The sequence below is a fragment of the Cololabis saira genome, chromosome 5 (assembly GCF_033807715.1).
Source record: "Cololabis saira isolate AMF1-May2022 chromosome 5, fColSai1.1, whole genome shotgun sequence".
NCBI lineage: Eukaryota > Metazoa > Chordata > Actinopteri > Beloniformes > Belonidae > Cololabis > Cololabis saira.
The window spans coordinates 33,758,639-33,778,640 of NC_084591.1; the positions used below are offsets into that span (position 1 = coordinate 33,758,639).

The following is a 20,002-nucleotide window of genomic DNA, read 5'->3' on the forward strand; positions in this document are numbered from 1 at the left end:
GACCCGGCCTCACAATGCAGCTTTGTTTGCAGAAACAGATTAATACATCAAGTGACCGGAGGTGCGCGAGTCCCTCGCTCCCTTTTTCTCTCCTGTTTTCCTTGTCTCTTTCTTTCCGGACACCACTGCCACATATCTCCGGCCTCTGCAGGTGTGATGAGGGGGCCTTTTCATTCTCAGCAGTAAGTGAATGATTTTGAGCTTTATATGTTGTACTTCCACGTTTAACTCTGAAAGCTTCCCGTTAGATCTTATGGCACATTATTGTTTTATATTAGTTCGTAAAGTGTTCACTTAAATCCTTAGAAATTGAGGGGGGGAAGGGTGTATTTGACTTAGTCTCTTGTCTCTTGTGGAAATACTCCTAAGACTCCCCAGCAGAGCTGAATCTCCTGTCTTGTTCACCAACGTAGATATGTGACCAGGTTGGCCTTATGAATTCCAGGCCGACCGCTGAAGCTGAGCTCGTCCAAAACCCCGAACACCACACGACCCTGGTGTCCTTCATGTCAGGCCACAGACAGCCAGCAAGTCGGCCAACAAGCAGCAGCGGCGGCGGCAGCGATGACGGTGACATACTCCCGCAGAGTTGCCGATGCAGGTCTGGGGACCTTCTTCCATCTGCTCCTGCGATGGAAAGGCAGCATCTATAAACTGCTCTACAGAGAGCTCATCATCTTCACGCTGCTCTACTACTTCCTCAGTGTTGTCTACCGGTGAGGAGGAACTTCTCCAAGCTCCAAGAAAAACAAGCAACGCCATAGAGACTTTCTACTCTGATAACTCACAAGGTTTCTGAACTGAGTTCTGCTCTTTTCTCCCTCCAAGGTTTGTTTTAAGCGATGCCCAGAGGAGGCTGTTTGAGAGGCTGTCCATATACTGCGACCGCTACGCAGAGCTCATCCCCGTGTCGTTTGTGTTGGGTGAGTCAGAGCAGATGTTTTTGCCCATTTTGCGGTTAAAGATGTGACCAAACTCTTTCTCCCATCATCGGGTGCGTCTGACTTTTCTTTCACGCCAGGTTTCTACGTGACCTTGGTCGTGTCTCGGTGGTGGGGCCAGTTTGAGAACGTTCCTTGGCCGGACCGCTTGGCGGCATTAGTGGGAGGGCACGTGCGCGGAACTGACGAGGCCTCCAGGCTGACGCGGAGAACTATGATGCGCTACGTGAACCTCTCTGGCGTGCTCATCTACCGCTCTGTCAGCACAGCTGTCTACAAGAGGTTTCCCACCATGGAGCATCTGGTGCAGGCAGGTACGACGTGGTGATGAGGCCGGCCAGAGACAATGTTCCTCAGCCTCTTATAGTCCATTATAGTCCATCAGAGTTGCATGACAGGTTGAAGGATTGAAGTATCTGACTGGTACATAGTTTTTCGTGGTCACTAAGCAGACTTAGGCCCTGTCCCAATACTCCCCCTACCCTTCGTTTTCAGCACTACCCCTAAATTTTGCGCGTTCCCGTGAAGGTAGTGGTGTCCAAATTCCTCTTTTCACCTAGGGGGAGTGGAGAAAACAAGGGGTAGTGGCTATGAATCTGTCCCTACGGAGTGAGGGTTTTGCGATCCTCACTCGCTGACCTAGGGACCAAAAAATTTCCCAGAATGCTTTTCGTCGTCATTTGCGGACTGAATCCAAAAAAAAAAACATGGCGGACATTTCTTATTTTTTAGTGAATAAAATCAATATTTTGAGTTAGTTTCTGCATAAAAATGAGTTTTGATTACATTTCTAGCGAGAAATATATATTTTACTTTCATAATATTCACTCAGTGAATGTACATAATCACTTTTTTGCCGTTTTTTGCAACCTCGCCTGAATAAAGGCTGATTTATGGTTCCGCGTTACACCAACGCAGAGCCTACGGCGTAGGTCACGCGGCGACGCGCGCCGTACGCCGTACCCTACGCCGTAGGCTCTGCGTCGATTTAACGTGGACCCATGAATCAGCTCCCGAAGCCGGCAGGAAGGCAGAAATCCCGAAATTTTCGGAGCAAATTTCTTAAAGGCGTAGCTACAACTGTTAGATTTCATCTATTAAACCAACATTTATCTTCCTAAATGATTTATTTCAGCCAGCGGTAATTCTCCACAGAGCTGCAGGTTTCTCCCCGGGAAGACCTGGTTGGTTGACCTGGCGATCAATCCTGTACTCCGGCTGCTGCTGCTGCTGCGCCCCAGTCTCATCATCGCCGAAAACATCAGATCAAATTTCTTAACAGGCGTTATTTGGATAAACTGAGCCCAGGTTGGGGATCTTAACGGTTACTTTTACGCCTGAAAAAATATTAAAACTCAATAAAGTGGCATATTAACAGCGCTACAGCTGAAATTAAAACAGCTTTTGGCTCTCAGCTTCCTGATTAGGAGTAGGGATGAAAACGAGGGGTAGGGGGTGTATTGGGACAGGCCCCTGGGAAGATTTCAAGTGCCCTAAAATCTGTCTCTTCTTTTTTAGGGGTAGTGAAGAAAAGAAGGGCGAGTGAAGAAAAGTAGGGGGTGTATTGGGATTGGGCCTTAAACACACATTACTTCACTACTTTCATTTCACGATGTTTGTCTGTTTGAGGCTTGATGACCTCGGAAGAGCTGAGGCACCTGGAGGATCTGCCGTCACCCCATAACAAGTTCTGGGTGCCCTGCATGTGGTTCGTCAGCTTGGCTTTGAGGTCTCGGACCGAGGGTCGCATCAACAATGATGTGGCTCTTACCGCCCTTCTCACGGTTGGTATTTTCATGTGTGTGTGCTCAGCGGAAGAGCACGAACGTCCTCACTTTGAGGGAACGGCACCAGCGTCTGATCTCGAGCCTCTTTGGGTCTTTTTTCTGTGCAGGAGTTAAACAGTTTACGAGCAAAGTGCATGAAGCTGTACGGTTATGACTGGATCAGCCTGCCGCTCGTCTACACGCAGGTTCCTCACTGAACTATAGCAGATATCCTTGCAGCACAGTGGAATATTAGCAACTTAAAAGACTTAACTAAACCATCGACCAATGTCTGTCCATAAGGTGGCAACCGTAGCAGTCTACAGCTTCTTTCTGGCGTGTCTGATTGGTCGGCAGTTCCTGGATCCGACTCAAGAGTACCCTGGTCATGATGTGGACTTTTACCTGCCTGTCTTTACCCTGCTGCAGTTTTTCTTCTACGTTGGTTGGCTGAAGGTGAGAGAAGGCTAGTAGATGATCTGACGTACTCAGTCGTCCATTCTGTGGCTTGATTGAGACGTTACTTTGTCTCCATTGTTTCAGGTGGCCGAGCAACTCATAAATCCCTTTGGCGAAGATGATGACGACTTTGAAACCAACTGGCTTGTTGATCGCAATCTGCAGGTGTGGACCTCGACCAAATGTGTCTTCTAGCGATGACAGATGGTGGGTTTGACTGGCGTTGGTTGTCGCTGTGCCCCAGGTGTCCTTGTTGTCGGTGGACGAGATGTACGACAGCCTGCCCCTGGTGGAGAGGGACATGTACTGGAACGAGTCTGAGCCACAGCCTCCGTATACGACCGCTAGTGCCGAGCACCGAAAACCCTCCTTCATGGGCTCCGCGCTGGACATCAGGTGACGTTTCCTTTTTCAGGTGCGTCCCCTCGTGGGAGCGCCGTGAACGTGGTTAATCATCTTCTTGATCTTCCCCCAGTGTTCCCAAAGACGAGATGGAGTTTCAGTCCAACCTGGAGCAGATCAAGGAGAACGAAGAGGCCAACTACTCCACGCCGCTGCTCGGAGGACTGGGCCGTCTTCTCGGGGTCCAGTCCCCCAACTTCCCTCGCTCCACCAGGGTCTCTTTGCTGCGCCGCCGGCCTGGAGCCCCACTAAGCCGCTTCCCTCTTTACCTTCACCCAGAAGGCCCATCGACGCCGGGTCAAGCACGCCATCCCTTGAACCAAGACCGAGATCCAGACTACGCCTTCTCCACGATGCCCTTGTATGACAGACCGGGCTTTTACAGCTGCCCCCAGACACCCATCCACTCTGTGCCCCACATGTCCCGCCCTCGACCCAGCCGGCGAACCCAAAATGAGTGGGATCGCAGTTGTAGCTCCATGGCCCCCCCGATGGTAGGCTCGCAGCTGCTACCGCCTGACACCCCGGGCCACATCCCGCCGCCGCCATCGTCTGCTTTCCCCTGGTTAAGTGGGGATGGCGAGATGCAGAGTGTTCCAGCGTTCTCCTTCCCCGACCCCCCACCTCAACTCTGTCCAATATCTAAACTCCGACTGGGACACGGCCTCCTGTCTCGCCGCCCTCCTCCTCCTCGCCTCACTCTGGATCCTCTCCCATCCACCGACAGCCAGACCGGACCCCCGAGTGCTCGGGCCACAGGAAGTGCAGGAGAAAGAGTATTCTCATTTACTCCCCCCTCCCACTCGGCAGTACCGAATCCCAGTAATCCCAGCAGCAGCTCCGGCAGCATTAATGCGACGAGCACCACCAGCACCGCCACGCCGGGAGGTCTCTGCAACGGAACAGGCCACACTAATTTTGGTAACCTTGGAAATTTCAACTCCAACACGAGGGCGAGCAACGGGGGCGCCAGCGGCGGGCTGAGCGGTAACATGAACACGGTTTCCACTGCAGCACCGTCGCAGCAAGAAACCACTCAGCGCAACTCCCCAAACGATTCAGGAATCTCTCTGGCTGACGGAGACCTGCTGGGCGTGCTGGTGGAGGGCGGGGGCAACAAGGCCACGGGGGGGAGGGACCAGGACGGAGGAAAGGCTCTGTGACCACACCAGGGTCAGACTGTGCAAGTTTTGATTTTAGAATTTGGCCTCGTTCTTTTTATTTTTAAGAAGGCCAAACATCATATTGATCATAATTAATGAATTAATTATATGAGGTAATAGCACCTATGAAATGTAATTGGGGTGGGGGCAACATTGTGTTTGTGTTTAGTAAGAGAATTTTTTGAATGAGTCTACTGAAATCTGAGATGTTTTAATGCCGGAGCCTTGTGGTCATGCGTGGTACTGCAGACTGAAGCTCTTCCTTGAGAGCTTCACCTCCCGGGCCTGGTGGTTCTGCTCACACAAAGTTTGCAGGGTTTATACAGCAATCCTTATGTTAAATTTAATACCAATTTAATACCTTTTTCACTACCTTCAGATTTTTTTAAAAAACTGTCACAACATTAAGTGTTAATCATGGACCATTTAACATTAACAGATTTTGACCTATAGAACACTATACAGAACAGATAGACTCATTGATGTTGATCAGATGTTTCACATTTATTTCACTCTGTGAATGACAATAAAATAGACTGCTTAAAATGTAAAAGGTAAAAAATACCAATTAAAAAAAAAAAAAAAAATACCTCTGACAGTGAATTTAACACTTTTAATGGCCTTAAATTTGGCAATTTTCATTTATCACTTTTTAATACTTTTTAAAACCCTGCGGAAACCATGGTTTGAGTCACTGATTTTGAACTGGTTGCAAACTAATAAAAAGATATTGCCCATTTTCCTGTATTAACTTGCAGAGACGTTTCCAACTTGTTCAAAAGACACGATTAATTATTAAACTGCCACTAAGTAAGGAAAAAACTAAGTTTCCTTTGAAGTTAAGCAACAAGAAGCCCAACTGTACATATAATTTAAATCTAGATGGCATTGATTCGTTCCCCTGTGTACGTTTAAATAAACTTTAAATAACATCCTCTGCTTCTTTTGTCATTGTTGTGTTTTTCAATAAAGATGCAATAAAGATAACCGACGTGTGCGTGCTATTACTTTATTTTCTCATTATACAAGTACAAGTCGACTTAAAACAAAAAAATACAAATATTCACATACAATATTAAGCACTACAGTTAGTCAGTAAATGCTTAAACTGCAATACTTTTATATGAAAAGGTGAAAGTATTTATTTTAAAATCAGAAATAAAAGGACTTTGTGTAACAATTTTTCTTCAGATGCTAAATACGAGTAATGTATCTATCGTGCAGCTGCGGCAGTGCAGCGTCGGCCCCGATACAGGTGTTGCTTGAAGAGAAGCAGGTCTCTGTAGACCATCTAACGGAATATGAATGCAGTAGCAGCCTGAATGAGAGACTTTAATGCCATACAAAGTGCAGAAGTCACAGGTGATCTTTGGCCTAATAAAGTGAAGCAGCCTAGGTATCGCATGCAGTTCTCGTGCGGACGTGAGCAGGAGTTGCAGCTCGGTTTAACTGCCCTCCTCAGCCATGGTGTGTTTGTCGAACAGGTACTCAGCCATGCTGCTCTGAGAGGCCCCCATCCGGCGCAGGCTGGAGATCCAGTCCGCCAGCTGTTTGATGGATTTCACCTGCTCGTCCAGGAAATGGGTTTCTATAAAGTCACACATCTATGGGAGTGCAGGGAAGGGGAGAGGCCGCTGCGTTATATTGATCAGCATAAAACTGCCAGATACTGTACATCATGTTCTCAGCTGCTTCTTACGTGAGGGTCATTGTGTTCAGTTGCCAGTTTCTGCAGGTCCAGCAGGGATTGGTTTACATTTTTCTCCAGCTGCAGAGCACACTCCAGAGCCTCCAGGCCGCTGCCCCACTCGTCTCTATCAGGTTTCTGACACAAATAATTAATGACATTACTATAATGATGCGTCTCATGCAGAAAAATCTGAGGAGCCAACTTCAGCATCAGTTCTGTTTTAAGCTCTTTGTGTACTAAAAAAAGAGCATTCACGCAGATTTCCATCTCTCTTTTTAACTGATGAAAGAATTGCTGCTAACCCTGACATCCTGCAGAAAGATTCGGCCTCCACGCTTGTTCTGCAGAGTCATCAGCTTCTCTGCATGCTCTCGCTCCTCCTTGGACTGTGCGTTAAAGAACTTGGCAAAATTTAAAAGGGATTTATCATCCCTATCGAAATAGTATGCCTAGAAATCAGGAGAAAAAAATAAACATGATTAAAAAAAAAAAGCATCTCATGTCTCAGAGTTAAACAAAGCAGCTGCTAGCTTCAAAGCATTTCTTACCATTGACAGATAAACATAGGAGGCATACAGCTCCAGGTTGATCTGCCTGTTTATCGCAGCCTCGCAGTCCTGGTGGAAGTTTTGACGGATCTGTGAACTCATGTCTGTGTATAAACAGCTGTAAAAATTAACATGTGACGTGTAAGTAACTGTGCATACTCTTGTGTTTATCACAACTAAGGATGCACAAAGTACTCAAGTTGAGGGGGGATGAGATATAATGAAATAAAAACGGTCAAAATCATCCCCCCAGTAAAACTGCCATCCCCCCTTTCCATTTATTTTTATTTTTTTATTATTTACCATTTATCAATGAATGTGGTTTTACTGCTATTTCAACATTTAGTCATCACCAGAAAAATTACTTATTTGACCATTTTCACCTGTTTCAAGTACATTTTCACCTGAAATAAGTAGGAAAATCTGCCAGTGGGACAAGATTCATCTTCTTATTACAGGCAAAAAAATCTTGTTCCACTGGCAGATTTTTGTACTTATTTCAAGTGAAAATCTACTTGAAACAGGTGAAAATTGTTGTTTTTTCCAGTGATGAGTCTTGTTTTAAGTGTAATGAGATTGTTTTTACTAAAATGAGACATTTTAACAAGAAATAAGACAAATATTCAAGATTTTGAGTTTTTTGCAGTGATCCATTTTACTTATCCTGTGAAGGACAGAGTCATATTGATAAGTTCAGAAAACTGTTTTTTATTGTTGTGTTTTGATGTATTTGATATAAGCCCAGTGGATATTTAAAGCTTACAGAAGGCTGCATTTAACTGCTGCTATGTCATTCCTGCAGTATTTCTGCAGGTGTTTTGGTCACTGCTATTTGTAATATATTATATTATTTGTAATCAGCACCAATTTTCTGTCCCCATATGATAAAATCCACCATCCCCCGATTCTTTTTTACAACTCGAGTACTGGATGCACACAATAACATCACAATAAGAACGTTTTGTTGTTGTACATATCTCCAACAGCGTGGACTATTATCTTGACATTGTGACACGATAAGTTCTTTTTAATGGGGCTGATGAGTCACGTTGGAAGCAGATAAACGTTTGCTTCAGTTATATTATCACACCATTTCTGCACAGACAGAACATTTTGTTAATATATGCATATAAATGTCCTACAGACACGTAGTTTAAATCCATTGTGGAGCTGTGTACGAAAACAACTCTGTTTACGTGCAGGCAGACACGTGTTCTTACGTGTCCTTGAGGTGTCACCTTACACAAGTCAGGCAGACGAAACTTTCTATTTATATTAAATAATTAGCTGGCCTGCATTCATATGTCGAGTATTTTTAAAAGTAAACTCCGATAAGATAGATAGGAAATATGCTCCACTGAACATTACAAGCTGGTCCACGGACCTACCTCTTCCTCCTCCGATGAAGATGGTTGTTGTCTCCACCTACAAGTGCTCGATGGGCGGTAGGCAGAACGGAGTTTGCGTGAAATCTTCAACCCTAATTATTGGTTTATTTTGAAAGTTGCACAATGCCGCTCACAGTAAACCAGAACTGCTTGGTTACGTCAAGAGGCGGAAGTGGTTTTAATGATGCCTTTGAAGACGATCGGAACTTGGAACTTCCCGCTTTCCAATGGGTTTAACTTCTATCCAGAGCCAGATACGGTAGCTTTTGTACCTTTTTAGTTTAAAAGAAAAAAAATAAAACAAAATATAGCCTTGTCAGTTGATTGAAGAGACAAGCTGATACCTGAAGTTTCCTTGAAAGAAGCTATGTTCTATAACCGACCTAACGTATTGCGTCGTCTCCCACTGCCACCGCGGTACTGTGAAGGCAGCATTATCAGCAGTGAGACAAAAATAACAGATTTTATTATTAACGGCCACATGCAAGACATAAGTCTTAAAAAGACAAAACCCCCTGAACTCAAAAACTCTGATTAAAGAGAAACCAAAACTCAGTCGTGTCCTTGGAATTCAGATTCTTTTAGCTGATTGACTTTGCAAAATGTCTATTTATCTGAGTTAGACTACACAGGCAGATCCAAAAGACCGAACTTTTATTCTAAAGCTAAAGATAATGGTTTACTCGCACAGACTGGACGCAGAATACAGTATGAGTCGACAAGAAAAAAGCAAATAGATTAAAAGTTATAAGAAAGCATGTGAAACCAATAATCAAAAGTTAAATTCTCATCAAAAACTAAATTAAAATAGATAAACAAACAAAGACGGAAAAAAACAGATGCTTTATTTGAAATTAAAATAATATATAAAACTTTAGTGTACAAATCACTACTTTGCCCCAGCTGGAGGCGAATGCCAAACAGCTGAGCTAGTGCGTTTAAAGTAACGAGGCTTGCTCTTATAAAATATGTCCTCCAGGTTGGGCGGCTCAATATCCCCAAAAAAAGATTCCAAATCCGGAGGGTTGAAGTATTGCTTCATAATGATCAGCTTCAGGTTGGGACCTGAAAGAGAAAATACATCAAATCAGTGTGTTTTTAAATCGATACACATTTAGTATCCTAGATATCAATTAGTGACAGTCAATAAGTGCAAGGTGGGGGGTCATTATGAGGGAAGGAAATCCAAGCAAAGATGCAACACCCTTCACCACAATTGGACCAGAAATGTCAACTTTGTTTCACGCAGCTTCGTGAAAGGTCCATGTGAGGATACATTTCTTGTCTTCTTTGTTCGTCTGATACAAGATCATAACAAACAGCATGCACCGCTCAGCTCATTTCTCAATATTAACTAGTGGTTTTAGGGTCAACCTTGTTGTACCACATCAACTAATAAACTTAGTCATAAAGGACTTTGAGTGGCTGCTGGCTCAGCCAATGTTTAGCCATCGTCACCTCCTCCTCAATCATCGCCATGCTACAAAGTTTAGAGGATTGACTGCCAGTTTCTGGCTAAACGCAGCGCCGATCTCTGATTCTGCCACTGAAACGATATTTGAGATGGTTAATTCAACAGCTAATATTAGTCAGCAGCTCTGCAGCTTCTCTGCTGTGGATCAGCTGAAAGAGCTGGAAGCCAAGGCCAACTCTGACAGGATGTGGGTGTGTTCCAGTCTGCTCCCGGGGCCCTTTCCTTCCCCCCATGAACAACATGGCGCCATCTACGACTCTACAGACACTGTCCAGTAACTTTCCAGCCCATGGTCCCAGCGGGCCGTACTGGTTTTCCTTCCTGCTTTGACGACACTCCCTTTGTAAGTTTCGGTAGTGGCATTTGAAATTAATGTTCAGACACATCGGATCAGAATGATGAACGTTTGAGCATCATAAGCCGAGCAAACTGAAAACAGCTCATTTCCAGTAACTGAACTAAGGTGGGCCTGCTCCAGCTGGCTTACCGGCCTGCTCATTTACCCATTTTTGGATCAACTAAGGCCCTGTAACGGACTGGCGACCCGTCCAGGGTGTACCCTGCCTTTCATCCAATCATCGCTGTAATAGGCAGCAGCAGATCTCCCCGACACTGAATAGGAATAAGCGGGTATAGATGATGGATGTGTGGCTAAATCAAGGCCATCAGTTTTAATAAAATGCTGCACTGCAAGATCAAAAAAGTCTTCATAACCACCGAGGTGACATCACAGCGTTCATCCAGTTCTTTTTATACAGTCTATGGTTCTTTCATGCTTGTTATTTTTGAAAATCTTGCACAAGCCCAATCACATCACAAGGTAGGCGAGCCCCGTTCTCTGACCAGTGGCGTCATACGCACCTTCTGCCCAGGATGGAATAGGTTTCCGAGGGTCGGACTCATCATCGGTGGAGTCGTCACTGTTCTGATCCATTCCATAATCCTCTTGACTTTTGGACATTGCTGGTTTATTACCCCCCTTTGGAGTGATGACATACGATTGAGGGGAGGACTGCTGCAGGTGAAAGGTAAAGTATGAGTTAACAGACCGATTCATTATTTGGTATATGTCAGGTGGACGTGTGCTAAACATGGATCAAGATGTACCGTAATATCCAACGTCACGTTTAGGCCGCCTGCCTTTCCCTTTGGTGTGTTCAGTACTGACTTCTGAAATGAAAAGAGGGGTTTAAACACTAGGAATCAAGAACAAGTGGAGAAGTCCCAGAAACCATATATAGAAATATAAATCATGTCATTAATAATGTGACTGTGGAGCATTCAGTTTTATCCGTACCTCAATATCCACAGTCACGTTCAGGTTAGCAGAAGCCTTCGCAACATTTGAGATGGAGGGGAAGAAAAAGAAACGAGTGATGACTTTACAAATCCAACATGCTAAATGTCCAAATGTTAAATAATCATTTCATATCCTTCATGCAATGATTTTTTAGCTAATTTCTTGAGTGTTCACTTCCTGAACGAAAAGACCAAAATGTTTGTGGCTCAAATTTTAAACAATTGAACAGAGCCTGCCATGTGTGCCTCGATTTAAAAAACAATCTTAATATAAGCATCAATATATTTAGGAACTTTTCACATTACTCAGAAAAAAAAATTAATCCTCTTGAATTTACCGAACTTCACATTATAGGAAACAAAGGACAAAAAAAAAAAAAAAAGTACCGTCATTCACCGTCAATACTTAAATTATGAAATGTGTGAAGAAAAATGTTTTTAGTTTGTGTGAATATTTAAACCAAGGGTCAATAAGATGTGAGTGAGTTTGTGTTCAACAGTGTACTTGAGTTTAGTGATTGTGCTGCCGTCAGCGTACCTGATTGTGAGCAGCAGCCTCCTTCTCCTTGGCCTCTTCTTTCTCTTTAAGAGCCTTCTCTTTCGCATCAAGTCTCTGCTGCTCCTCCTGGTGGAACCAAACAGAATTACATCAACATCCACATACAACAAGAGCAAAGGAGATGCCAAACACGACCTCCAATCTCCATCAACATGCGATGAGACAAACCGCTGGTGCCATAAATATCATGGGATGAAAGGTTACCCAGAAACACTACAGCCCCCTCCCAAGGGCTGATGAAGTCTTTTCATAAGTATAAGTCAAATACAGCACCGAGCCTGTAGGTATGTAAACTGCCCTATAAGCAATTTTGTTTTTGTGCTGCCATTTAATAAAAAAAGTAAAATAACCTTCAGATGCTCATTTCAGACAACTTTATGTTCATTACCAGTTTTCTTTTTTCCTCAAGGGCCTTCCTTTTCTCTTCCAGTTCTCTCATCTCTTTTTCTCTCGCTGCTTTTTCCAATTCGCGTTGTAGAGCGAGAGCCTTTTCTTTCTCCACTCGCTCCCTGGAGAGATAAAAAACAAGTTCATCATTTAAAACCATCTGAAATCCCTTATTCATGGATTTGTTAAATTAAACGTGCTAAAAAAGGAAAACGTCCCCTAGTATGGTTTATAACGATGTTGATACACTTGCTAAAAGAGGTATACAGTTATATAAACCATCTTCTTGATAAATTACACATGGCAGCATGAGAACTATTTCATATTCTATTGGTCAGTATTATATTTTGACGTTTTAACGCCACCCAATCAGTCTCTATGGTCTATGGACTGTAAAAACATCCAACCTTTCAGCCGCGGCTTGCCGCTCCCTCTCCTGCTGTCTCTTCAGCTCCAGCGCTCTGAGAGCTTTCAGTTCTTCCTCCTCCTTTGCCAGAAGTTCCTGCTGACGCTTCTCTTCTTCCTGAATGTTTTAAATATAAAAAAAAAAAAAATGCATAAAAAGGCAGATTCTAAATTCAAGCTCTAACAATGTCAACTCTCAATGAAAACCGTCGTTTCCATCTTGCATCACGTGGGAACAAAGTCTTTCCACCTGCTGCATCTTTTTCTTTTTGGCTTCTTCTTCAAGTTTCTTCTTCTGCTCCAGCTCCTCTTGACGCTTCACCTTCTTCTTGGCCTTCTCCTCCGCCTGGCGCTGCTGCTTGGAGTTAGAAACAAACAAGAGATCAGATCAAACCTTTTTATTGGTGAATCTAACAAGTCAGAGCCACCGTTAAACCTTCCGTTACCTTATCGCTTTTCCCTTCAATCTGAGCCATCTTTTGCTCAATCTTCTTTTTCTTTTCCTCTTCCCTCTGCTCTTCTTTTACTTTGGCCTCGAACACTCGTCTGGTCCTCTCATCCCTCTTCCTGGAGCAGAAATGTGAAAATAGATTTTATTAGATAAAAATAGATCAATTTAAATCTAAATCTATCAACCCTGAAGGATGCCAAGTCTTAACTGTTTAAGTTCGTCCTGTTTCCTCTTCTTCTCCTCCTCCATTTTCCTCATCCTTTCCTCCTCTTGCTGCTGCTTAATTTTCAGAGCTTCCAGCTTGTAACGCTCTTTTGTCTGGAGAGAAGATGGGTAGAAAGAAATGCACACAACCCCAAGATACATAATGTGCATCCAGATAGAGATCATAGGACAGTATTATGAAGTAGTGAAAAAATAAAAGATGCATAAAAAGATTGCATGAATCCAAAAGAAATGAATCCAAAAGAAACCAGTGCCAAGTTAACTCCCACAAGCTTTGTGGAAACGGATAGGTGGAGAAAAAAAAAAAAAAAAAAAAAAAGAGAAAGGTGTGTTACAACAGGGAGTAAAACAAAACCTGTGTTACACTGGGTGTATTGGGGGGGATTCAATACAAAATATGAAGAAAAGCCCCTCACCCAATGAACCCCCAACCAGTAGTGTCAAAAACCAGGAGATTTCTTTATTAATTACCATAAAAATTGAAATAGCTCAACACCTGTGTGATAACCAACAAGGCTACTGCTAATGTCAGAATGAAGTGAATTTTTACTTTAAGTCAAACAAAGTTTAGGTTAAATGTTTCATTAGTACATCAGTGACTAAATCTATGGACCAGCTCAAACTTTGTCTGTAGCCCCTTTCCCACATGGACCCTGTTCTATTAACACACTGAACGCCTGTCTTCTGTGCATGTAATACAGTTGCACATTTAGCTTTTAACAGTTTTTTTAAATAATCAGGTGTCATCCCTTTCATTTCTACTGGAACACAACTTTGAAAATGTTTCTAAGTTGCGTCACACGAGTCATAGTGGTGTTCACACTTCAGGACTGACAAATGAGGGTCAAACACTACAAGAACTGACATGGACATGTGTCACCCACTAGTCTCTAGTGTGTTTTTGTCAATACGACCCGATCAGTCCCCATCCCTTAGACCCAAGTGGAGAGGTGCAGTGGTCGAACACTACTACTATGAATTGGGATACAATAAGTTTAAAATAGCTGGATTTCAATATGGCGACTGCATTCGGATTTGCCCCCCCAACTCGTTGGCACGCTTGGCGTGATGATTGACAAATTGGCATCAAAATTATGTAGCGTGAAAGCAGCTTAACTGTCCACACTTGGCAGTGGGAACGGGGCTCACTCAAGAGTATGTGCAAAGTTACTTCTAATCCAGTTCTACAACAGGGTTGTTAAACACCAACAAATTCCCACACAGAGTGCTTAAACATTGCACTTACCACAATACCAGAGCTCATCTGAGGGGGAAGAAAATGCATCAAAATAAGAGCATCATATCACTTAAAAATGTGACCCATATCATGAATAGGTCAAAACTAAGTGTCATATTTTATCATTCGCATTCAAAATCTCCAACTTGTGTCATTGCACATTGTGAAGGTTTTCATGGTTGTTGTAACCACCAGCTGTATAAAATGTATACCTAAATGCCTTTTCCACCTTCTACAACTACTTCTTTACAGTCAGTGTTTCCATATTAGTGTGTACCATAAACCTCGATTTCAAAGCTTTAAAGTAAAAAACTTGGTGTCATTACCTTTAAACCACAAAGGAGACTGTATCTGAATGTTATGCATACAATATTTTACTGAGGAACCTACAATTTAACGTCACTGGAGGAAAGGCATAACAAACTTTCAACAGTAAACATTACTACGAGTTAGTGGTATTTGTAGTGATTGTGGAGTATTGGTGTGCATGTAAACACGGTGGGTGTACTGGCCGTGTACCCGGTCAGAAGAGGAGAGTGCTCTGTTACCGTACTTTTCCATGAGCAGGAATGAAAAAAGTACACTTTCTTATAACTAAGGTCTTCCACAAGACACATGAAACCAATAATCTAGCTCTGAGCAGATGCCAACTCAGATTAAGATCAACCTCTGACATCACAGATTTAAACATTTGCAATTTAACAAAAAAGAAGCCATCCAAACATTTCCCATGGATGACCCAGTCGTGTATTTACGTTGTGTGGAGAACCCTGAACTCACCTTTGGATCAAGTTTCAGGGGGGTGGTGTGTTTGATAAAGGACTTGATCGTAGAGGTTCGACCGAGAGAGTTTGGCGTCATCATTAGCAACTGATTCTTCTGCACAGTGTGGAGGAAAGACTTCATATTGGGTCTAATCGCCTGTGCATTAAGAGCAAAAGACATTCAAGCATTAATTGATAAGGAGACCCACTCAGTTTAGTTTTTCCTTAATCTACATCAATTTAACCACCATACAAGATTTTTTTTTGCATCTTACACTTTGACTCTTCTTGGGAGGAGATAACCTCTTTGTAGGACTGTCCTCCACAGTGTCTGGTGCTTTACGTTTAGTACTTGCCCTGAAGACACATGAGGAGACGGAAGAGGAAGAAATGTGACTTGGCTCAAACTGACAACTGTTCTTTGAACATCATGCCACAGACGGGAAACTAAACGGCATGATAGACGAGACAACAATCCATCACAACACATGGAGCACCAACGCACCTCCCAACTGCTGTCTGTTGTTTCCCAATGACAACTGGAAGAAAAAGGTTTGCACAGTGAGCCCTCTGGTAAAGAGCTGTAATTAAATGTATGTGCGGTGGGAGATTAATAAAAGAAAGATCTCATACCTGTTCGTTTGACAGGGGTGCTCACTTTCTCCTCGCTGACAAATAACGTCGGGGGTGCCAGTTTTGGAGAGTTTGCAGCCACAGATCGAGTGATTCGTTCAACCGGTTCCAGAACAAGCAGATTAATTTTGGGTTTGTTCTAGTGGGAGGTAAATCATGAAGCAAACTGAATTTGGTAGAGACATTATAGAAGGCATACGTATATGACGACATCATTGCATTCAACATGATAGTTTGATGCTTTTAATAGCTAAAAACAAGAGTTTAATACCTTTGAAGAGTCCTCTGATTTTTCAGCAGCAGTATTATCAACCGTGTCAGCAGGTCCAGCCTCTTTTACGCTACGACAGTGAACACACAAGTGAGGAGAATACAGATCAATGAATCCTTCAAGTGTGGTTCAGGGTAACTTATGAAGACAAAACCCTTGAGGAAATTAAATGTTTCACATTGCAAGAAAAATTACATTTTAAATATTATTTGATCCAACCAAATCCTGAAGACCAAAATCATAAAAGGATGCAAATCCATGGCAGAGATCTTTTGTCAAGTCTTCATTGTTGAATGTGTCGGTGATATTTTAAATCTTATTACGACAACCACTACTATCAAAGTATAAGATTATTTTATTTATTTATCTTTAAGACAGGACACTGTCCCAAACTTGCACAGAAACAAAACCACACCAATATATGTATAAAAAACATGTACACAGACAATAAGAGCACAGAAAACACTCACGCGTCTTCTTCCTCAGCAGTGTCCCTGGAAGAGTCCTCTACATAAAAAGAAAATGTCAAATGGTATTTAGAAAATACAAGCATGTAAGAATTTGGGAGCATTTTTGGACATATGTAGTTTAAAATTTAAAAAAAAAGTGAATATTTCACCACTGATGTTGCTGCTACATGTAGAGTTGCCCATGCGAGCTGCCATCCTCTTCAGCATGGATCGCCGTGAGGCCCGGCGGACAGATTCCTGTGTCATACTGTGCCGGAGACCAGCAACTGAGTGACGTAGTTTGAGGGAGCATCGCACAGAGCTCCGCCTCGCGGTCTGAGTAGCATCTGCTATTGGAATCGTAGCTGCTGTACGACCTGGAGAAGCTTCAGACATCTTGGCTAGCTCAGCAGAGAGACGCTCCTCAGATGAGATCCTGACAACGACTTTAGGCAAGGGTATCTTGGGAGGAGACGGGACAGGAATACTTGCTTCTTGTGGATCGATTTCAGCATCCTGCACATTGTCACTTCTGCCCACCTGTTCCTCTTCCTCCACTTCCAGCTGGGGCTTTTTGTTCTGCACTTTTTTTGATTTATTGCTGTTGCCAGACAGCTTATCCTCATCCTCTACCACCTCAGGCTTTGTCTGTTTGTTTTTGCGGGTGGTGCGTTTCGGCTGAACTGTTGGGCTGGTCTCAGAAGTTGAAACTTCAGGAATGGATTCATCTTCAGCAATCAGGTTTAGTGGTTTAACAGAAGAGCCACGCAGGTTACTGCGCTTTCCCTTTGAAAATCTAGATGTCAAAATAAAAACAAAACACACATTTGCAATTAAAAAGACAAATTGCACAACATGTTCCAAGTTTCAAAGCAGTAATTAAGGTCAAACCTCCGCCTTGCTTGATTTTCTTCTTGATGTCCTAAAGACACACGTTTCCTGCGACTGTTCTTTTTCTGTGACGGTGTTTTTGGCATCAATTCGGGTTCTGTATTAAAGTCCCTGAGAAGAAAAGGAAGAGAAAAATCTCGTGAGGAAAAACTATTTTACAAGAGAGCTAATCCCAACAACACATTTATGAAGACAAAAAAACTTCATTCAAGAGATTTGAAATGGGATGAAGTCAAACATACCTTGAAAACATGCGATTGGCTTCTTGTTGGATCTCCTCCAGCCAAACCATGTGGACATTATCAATCTCACTGATGAACTCCTGCATTTTGCCATCAAACACTTGCATGAGGGAACGAACTGACATTAATGCGGAGTTCATGGTGGCAACCTGAGGCACAAATTGACCAAAATCAGGATAAGCTGGCAGACTTTATACGACATGCAAAACAAATAACTTGAAATCATTTATATTTATGCATTACTATTTTTATGTTCTTGATGACCTCAACGTCATAATTCATTTTTTACATTTAACATTTGCTTTGTTCCCTCTGAATATATTATACATTTCTTCCCAATTATGGCCATGTTATTATCACGTATAGGCGCTTCATTTTTAGCTTGTGCTACATTTCATTTGTGCCTTTGTTCATATTGCAAGTTGTAATTTTAAAAACTTGTTTACAAATAGTTTGACAATACTAGTCCTAAATGATTATCATTAATAATGTTATATTTCCTCTGGACAATATAAAGTTGCATCAAACATTAATATTTTCTGGGAATAGTGTACACAGATTACATGCATTACATCTGAGGCAGCACAATATAGTGAAAATATGCATTTATGTTACATCATTGCTTAAAATATCAATTATGATACAATGTGATATTTAATTATAACTTTACTGTATGGCATTTGTCATTCTGGTTTTCAGCTGCAATTTAACCCATGTTTGCAAATAGCTTAGGTAGACAAAATAATTACAGCAATATGTCTCCTTTTATATACATATACACACACACACATAATGATCAATTGTAAACTACAGCAACAATATGTATTTTGATTATTATCGTTATGTCAGTAAATTAAGTTGCATGATTGGCCAAATATAGTGACATTTAGGCTGAAATTCCATTGCACTTGTAAAATAATAGACTACTATTTTTAAGGGGTGTAAATCTCAATTATACCGATTACCTGGATCACATTCAAGTTTGGTAATTTGACAGTCTGTCACAAGGAGTTTTTACATTTTATTTCAGGGGAGAGATAAAATTGTTGTGAACAAAATAATTCAATTAGCATCAAATCACAGTAAAACATGAAAATGTCATTTTTATTCTGGGTTCATCTAAATAGTTAAATGGAAAAACAGACCTGTTCCTTTAATAAAAGTAAGCTACAGAAGGGCAATGGACAACAATGATGATAACATGTATTTAGGCCCAATTCATATTTTCATTTAGTATCAATACTTTAGTAATAAGAATCATTAAATCATCATCAAACTACACATATCAATCAAGGTCGAGGGATCATTACAAAACTTACCACTGCTATTGTACACGTTGACAATAAGTATTGGCCTATCCGAATAGTTATTTTTCCATACCTTACCAGCTTTTACAGTTATTATAATGCATGCGTCTCTGCAACCTTAGCTGCAGCTCGAGCATGCGCAGTTTTTACCATTTTGCAGACAAGTTCATTTGAAAACAATGTGGTTAACGGTGACATTATGTTCGTTGTTTAGTGTACCGACACACTTCAGCAATAATGCGTTCATATTAAAGATAACAGTCCCTTAATGTTTATGTAATTGTGCATAAGAAGTTACAAGCCAGCGAACATTTCCTGGATGAAATGCTAGATTAAGTATATATAAAACAAAAACACGAATCAGTCAAAGTTAAATATGTCATTCAGAATTTCATAGCATACTTAAAGATATTATTGCCAAGTTAAACAAACAACTACATTATCACGAAACGAACGTTTATCCACAAAGCTAACAGAAATATTTACCTCTAATGTCCAAGATTGTTTCCAGGAAATACGACGATTTTACTCCCGTTATATCTGAAACCTAAATAAATGGCATACCTGCATAAAAAGAAACGTTAAAGCCTTCCTACCATGGATCTATTATAAAACGCTTCCTACTCGCTTGTCTGGCCATTACACGACAACAGCGACGCCACAAATGACCCGCGTTTAAACCTCATATCAGCAGCCAATCAGGAGGCGGCTACGCCAGGGTCTGCTCGATCTCTACGCAGCGATATCCCGTAGGGCGGAAGTTGCCTTGGAAACTACGGTGGCGGGTCGTGTGGAATGCGGAAACCAGCGAAACGAGTGTTAAAATCCAACGGAGGCTCAGGAAGGAGTGACAGTCAGGCTGAGATTTAAATCAGCCAATCAATATCCCACGGGAATTGTTTTGTTTTGTTTTTTTCCCCTCTCTGCTCACGACTCAAATGTCAAACACATGATTTTAGGATGGTGACGAACATGTTCCAGAGGGCGGATATTTTAAATAGCATATCAGGCACCTTGCTTTTTAAAAACAGTTGTACTTCCTCGTCTAGAA

At 42.1% G+C, this 20,002-nt stretch overlaps 3 protein-coding genes across 9 annotated transcripts; 1 reads left to right on the top strand and 2 right to left on the bottom strand.

Moving 5' to 3' along the window:
* Nucleotides 1-101: 101 nt before the first annotated feature.
* best1 (bestrophin 1) lies at nucleotides 102-5,699 on the top strand. Of its 2 annotated transcripts, none has more exons than XM_061721669.1 (10): nucleotides 102-182; nucleotides 414-716; nucleotides 829-923; nucleotides 1,022-1,255; nucleotides 2,571-2,725; nucleotides 2,836-2,913; nucleotides 3,011-3,163; nucleotides 3,251-3,331; nucleotides 3,411-3,562; nucleotides 3,642-5,699. In XM_061721669.1, the coding sequence occupies exons 2-10, from the start codon at nucleotides 565-567 to the stop codon at nucleotides 4,729-4,731; spliced, it is 2,190 nt and encodes a 729-aa protein (XP_061577653.1). In that variant the 5' UTR covers nucleotides 102-182; nucleotides 414-564; the 3' UTR covers nucleotides 4,732-5,699. The 2 variants fall into 2 exon arrangements, with proteins under 2 accessions (XP_061577653.1, XP_061577652.1); XM_061721668.1 differs by having other exon boundaries at nucleotides 119-182; nucleotides 446-716.
* A 25-nt stretch (nucleotides 5,700-5,724) lies between these two features.
* fth1b (ferritin, heavy polypeptide 1b) lies at nucleotides 5,725-8,534 on the bottom strand. 2 transcript variants are annotated; one of them, XM_061721705.1, is made up of 5 exons: nucleotides 8,358-8,534; nucleotides 6,970-7,073; nucleotides 6,724-6,870; nucleotides 6,431-6,556; nucleotides 5,725-6,335 (listed from the first exon to the last, which is right to left on the bottom strand). In XM_061721705.1, the coding sequence occupies exons 2-5, from the start codon at nucleotides 7,069-7,071 to the stop codon at nucleotides 6,177-6,179; spliced, it is 534 nt and encodes a 177-aa protein (XP_061577689.1). In that variant the 5' UTR covers nucleotides 7,072-7,073; nucleotides 8,358-8,534; the 3' UTR covers nucleotides 5,725-6,176. The 2 variants fall into 2 exon arrangements, with proteins under 2 accessions (XP_061577689.1, XP_061577688.1); XM_061721704.1 differs by having other exon boundaries at nucleotides 6,970-7,087; nucleotides 8,358-8,533.
* A 655-nt stretch (nucleotides 8,535-9,189) lies between these two features.
* Nucleotides 9,190-19,560, bottom strand: LOC133444125 (inner centromere protein B-like). Of its 5 annotated transcripts, none has more exons than XM_061721662.1 (21): nucleotides 19,438-19,560; nucleotides 17,645-17,793; nucleotides 17,403-17,513; nucleotides 16,682-17,307; nucleotides 16,533-16,569; nucleotides 16,063-16,132; nucleotides 15,792-15,930; nucleotides 15,664-15,697; nucleotides 15,434-15,515; nucleotides 15,175-15,315; nucleotides 14,404-14,421; nucleotides 13,141-13,250; nucleotides 12,928-13,048; nucleotides 12,732-12,839; nucleotides 12,484-12,599; nucleotides 12,078-12,198; nucleotides 11,669-11,755; nucleotides 11,129-11,164; nucleotides 10,939-11,001; nucleotides 10,693-10,843; nucleotides 9,190-9,422 (listed from the first exon to the last, which is right to left on the bottom strand). In XM_061721662.1, the coding sequence occupies exons 2-21, from the start codon at nucleotides 17,782-17,784 to the stop codon at nucleotides 9,247-9,249; spliced, it is 2,487 nt and encodes an 828-aa protein (XP_061577646.1). In that variant the 5' UTR covers nucleotides 17,785-17,793; nucleotides 19,438-19,560; the 3' UTR covers nucleotides 9,190-9,246. The 5 variants fall into 5 exon arrangements, with proteins under 5 accessions (XP_061577646.1, XP_061577645.1, XP_061577649.1 ...); XM_061721661.1 differs by having other exon boundaries at nucleotides 10,693-10,846; XM_061721663.1 differs by having other exon boundaries at nucleotides 9,191-9,422; nucleotides 10,693-10,846; nucleotides 12,732-12,836.
* Between the last annotated feature and the right edge of the window lie 442 nt (nucleotides 19,561-20,002).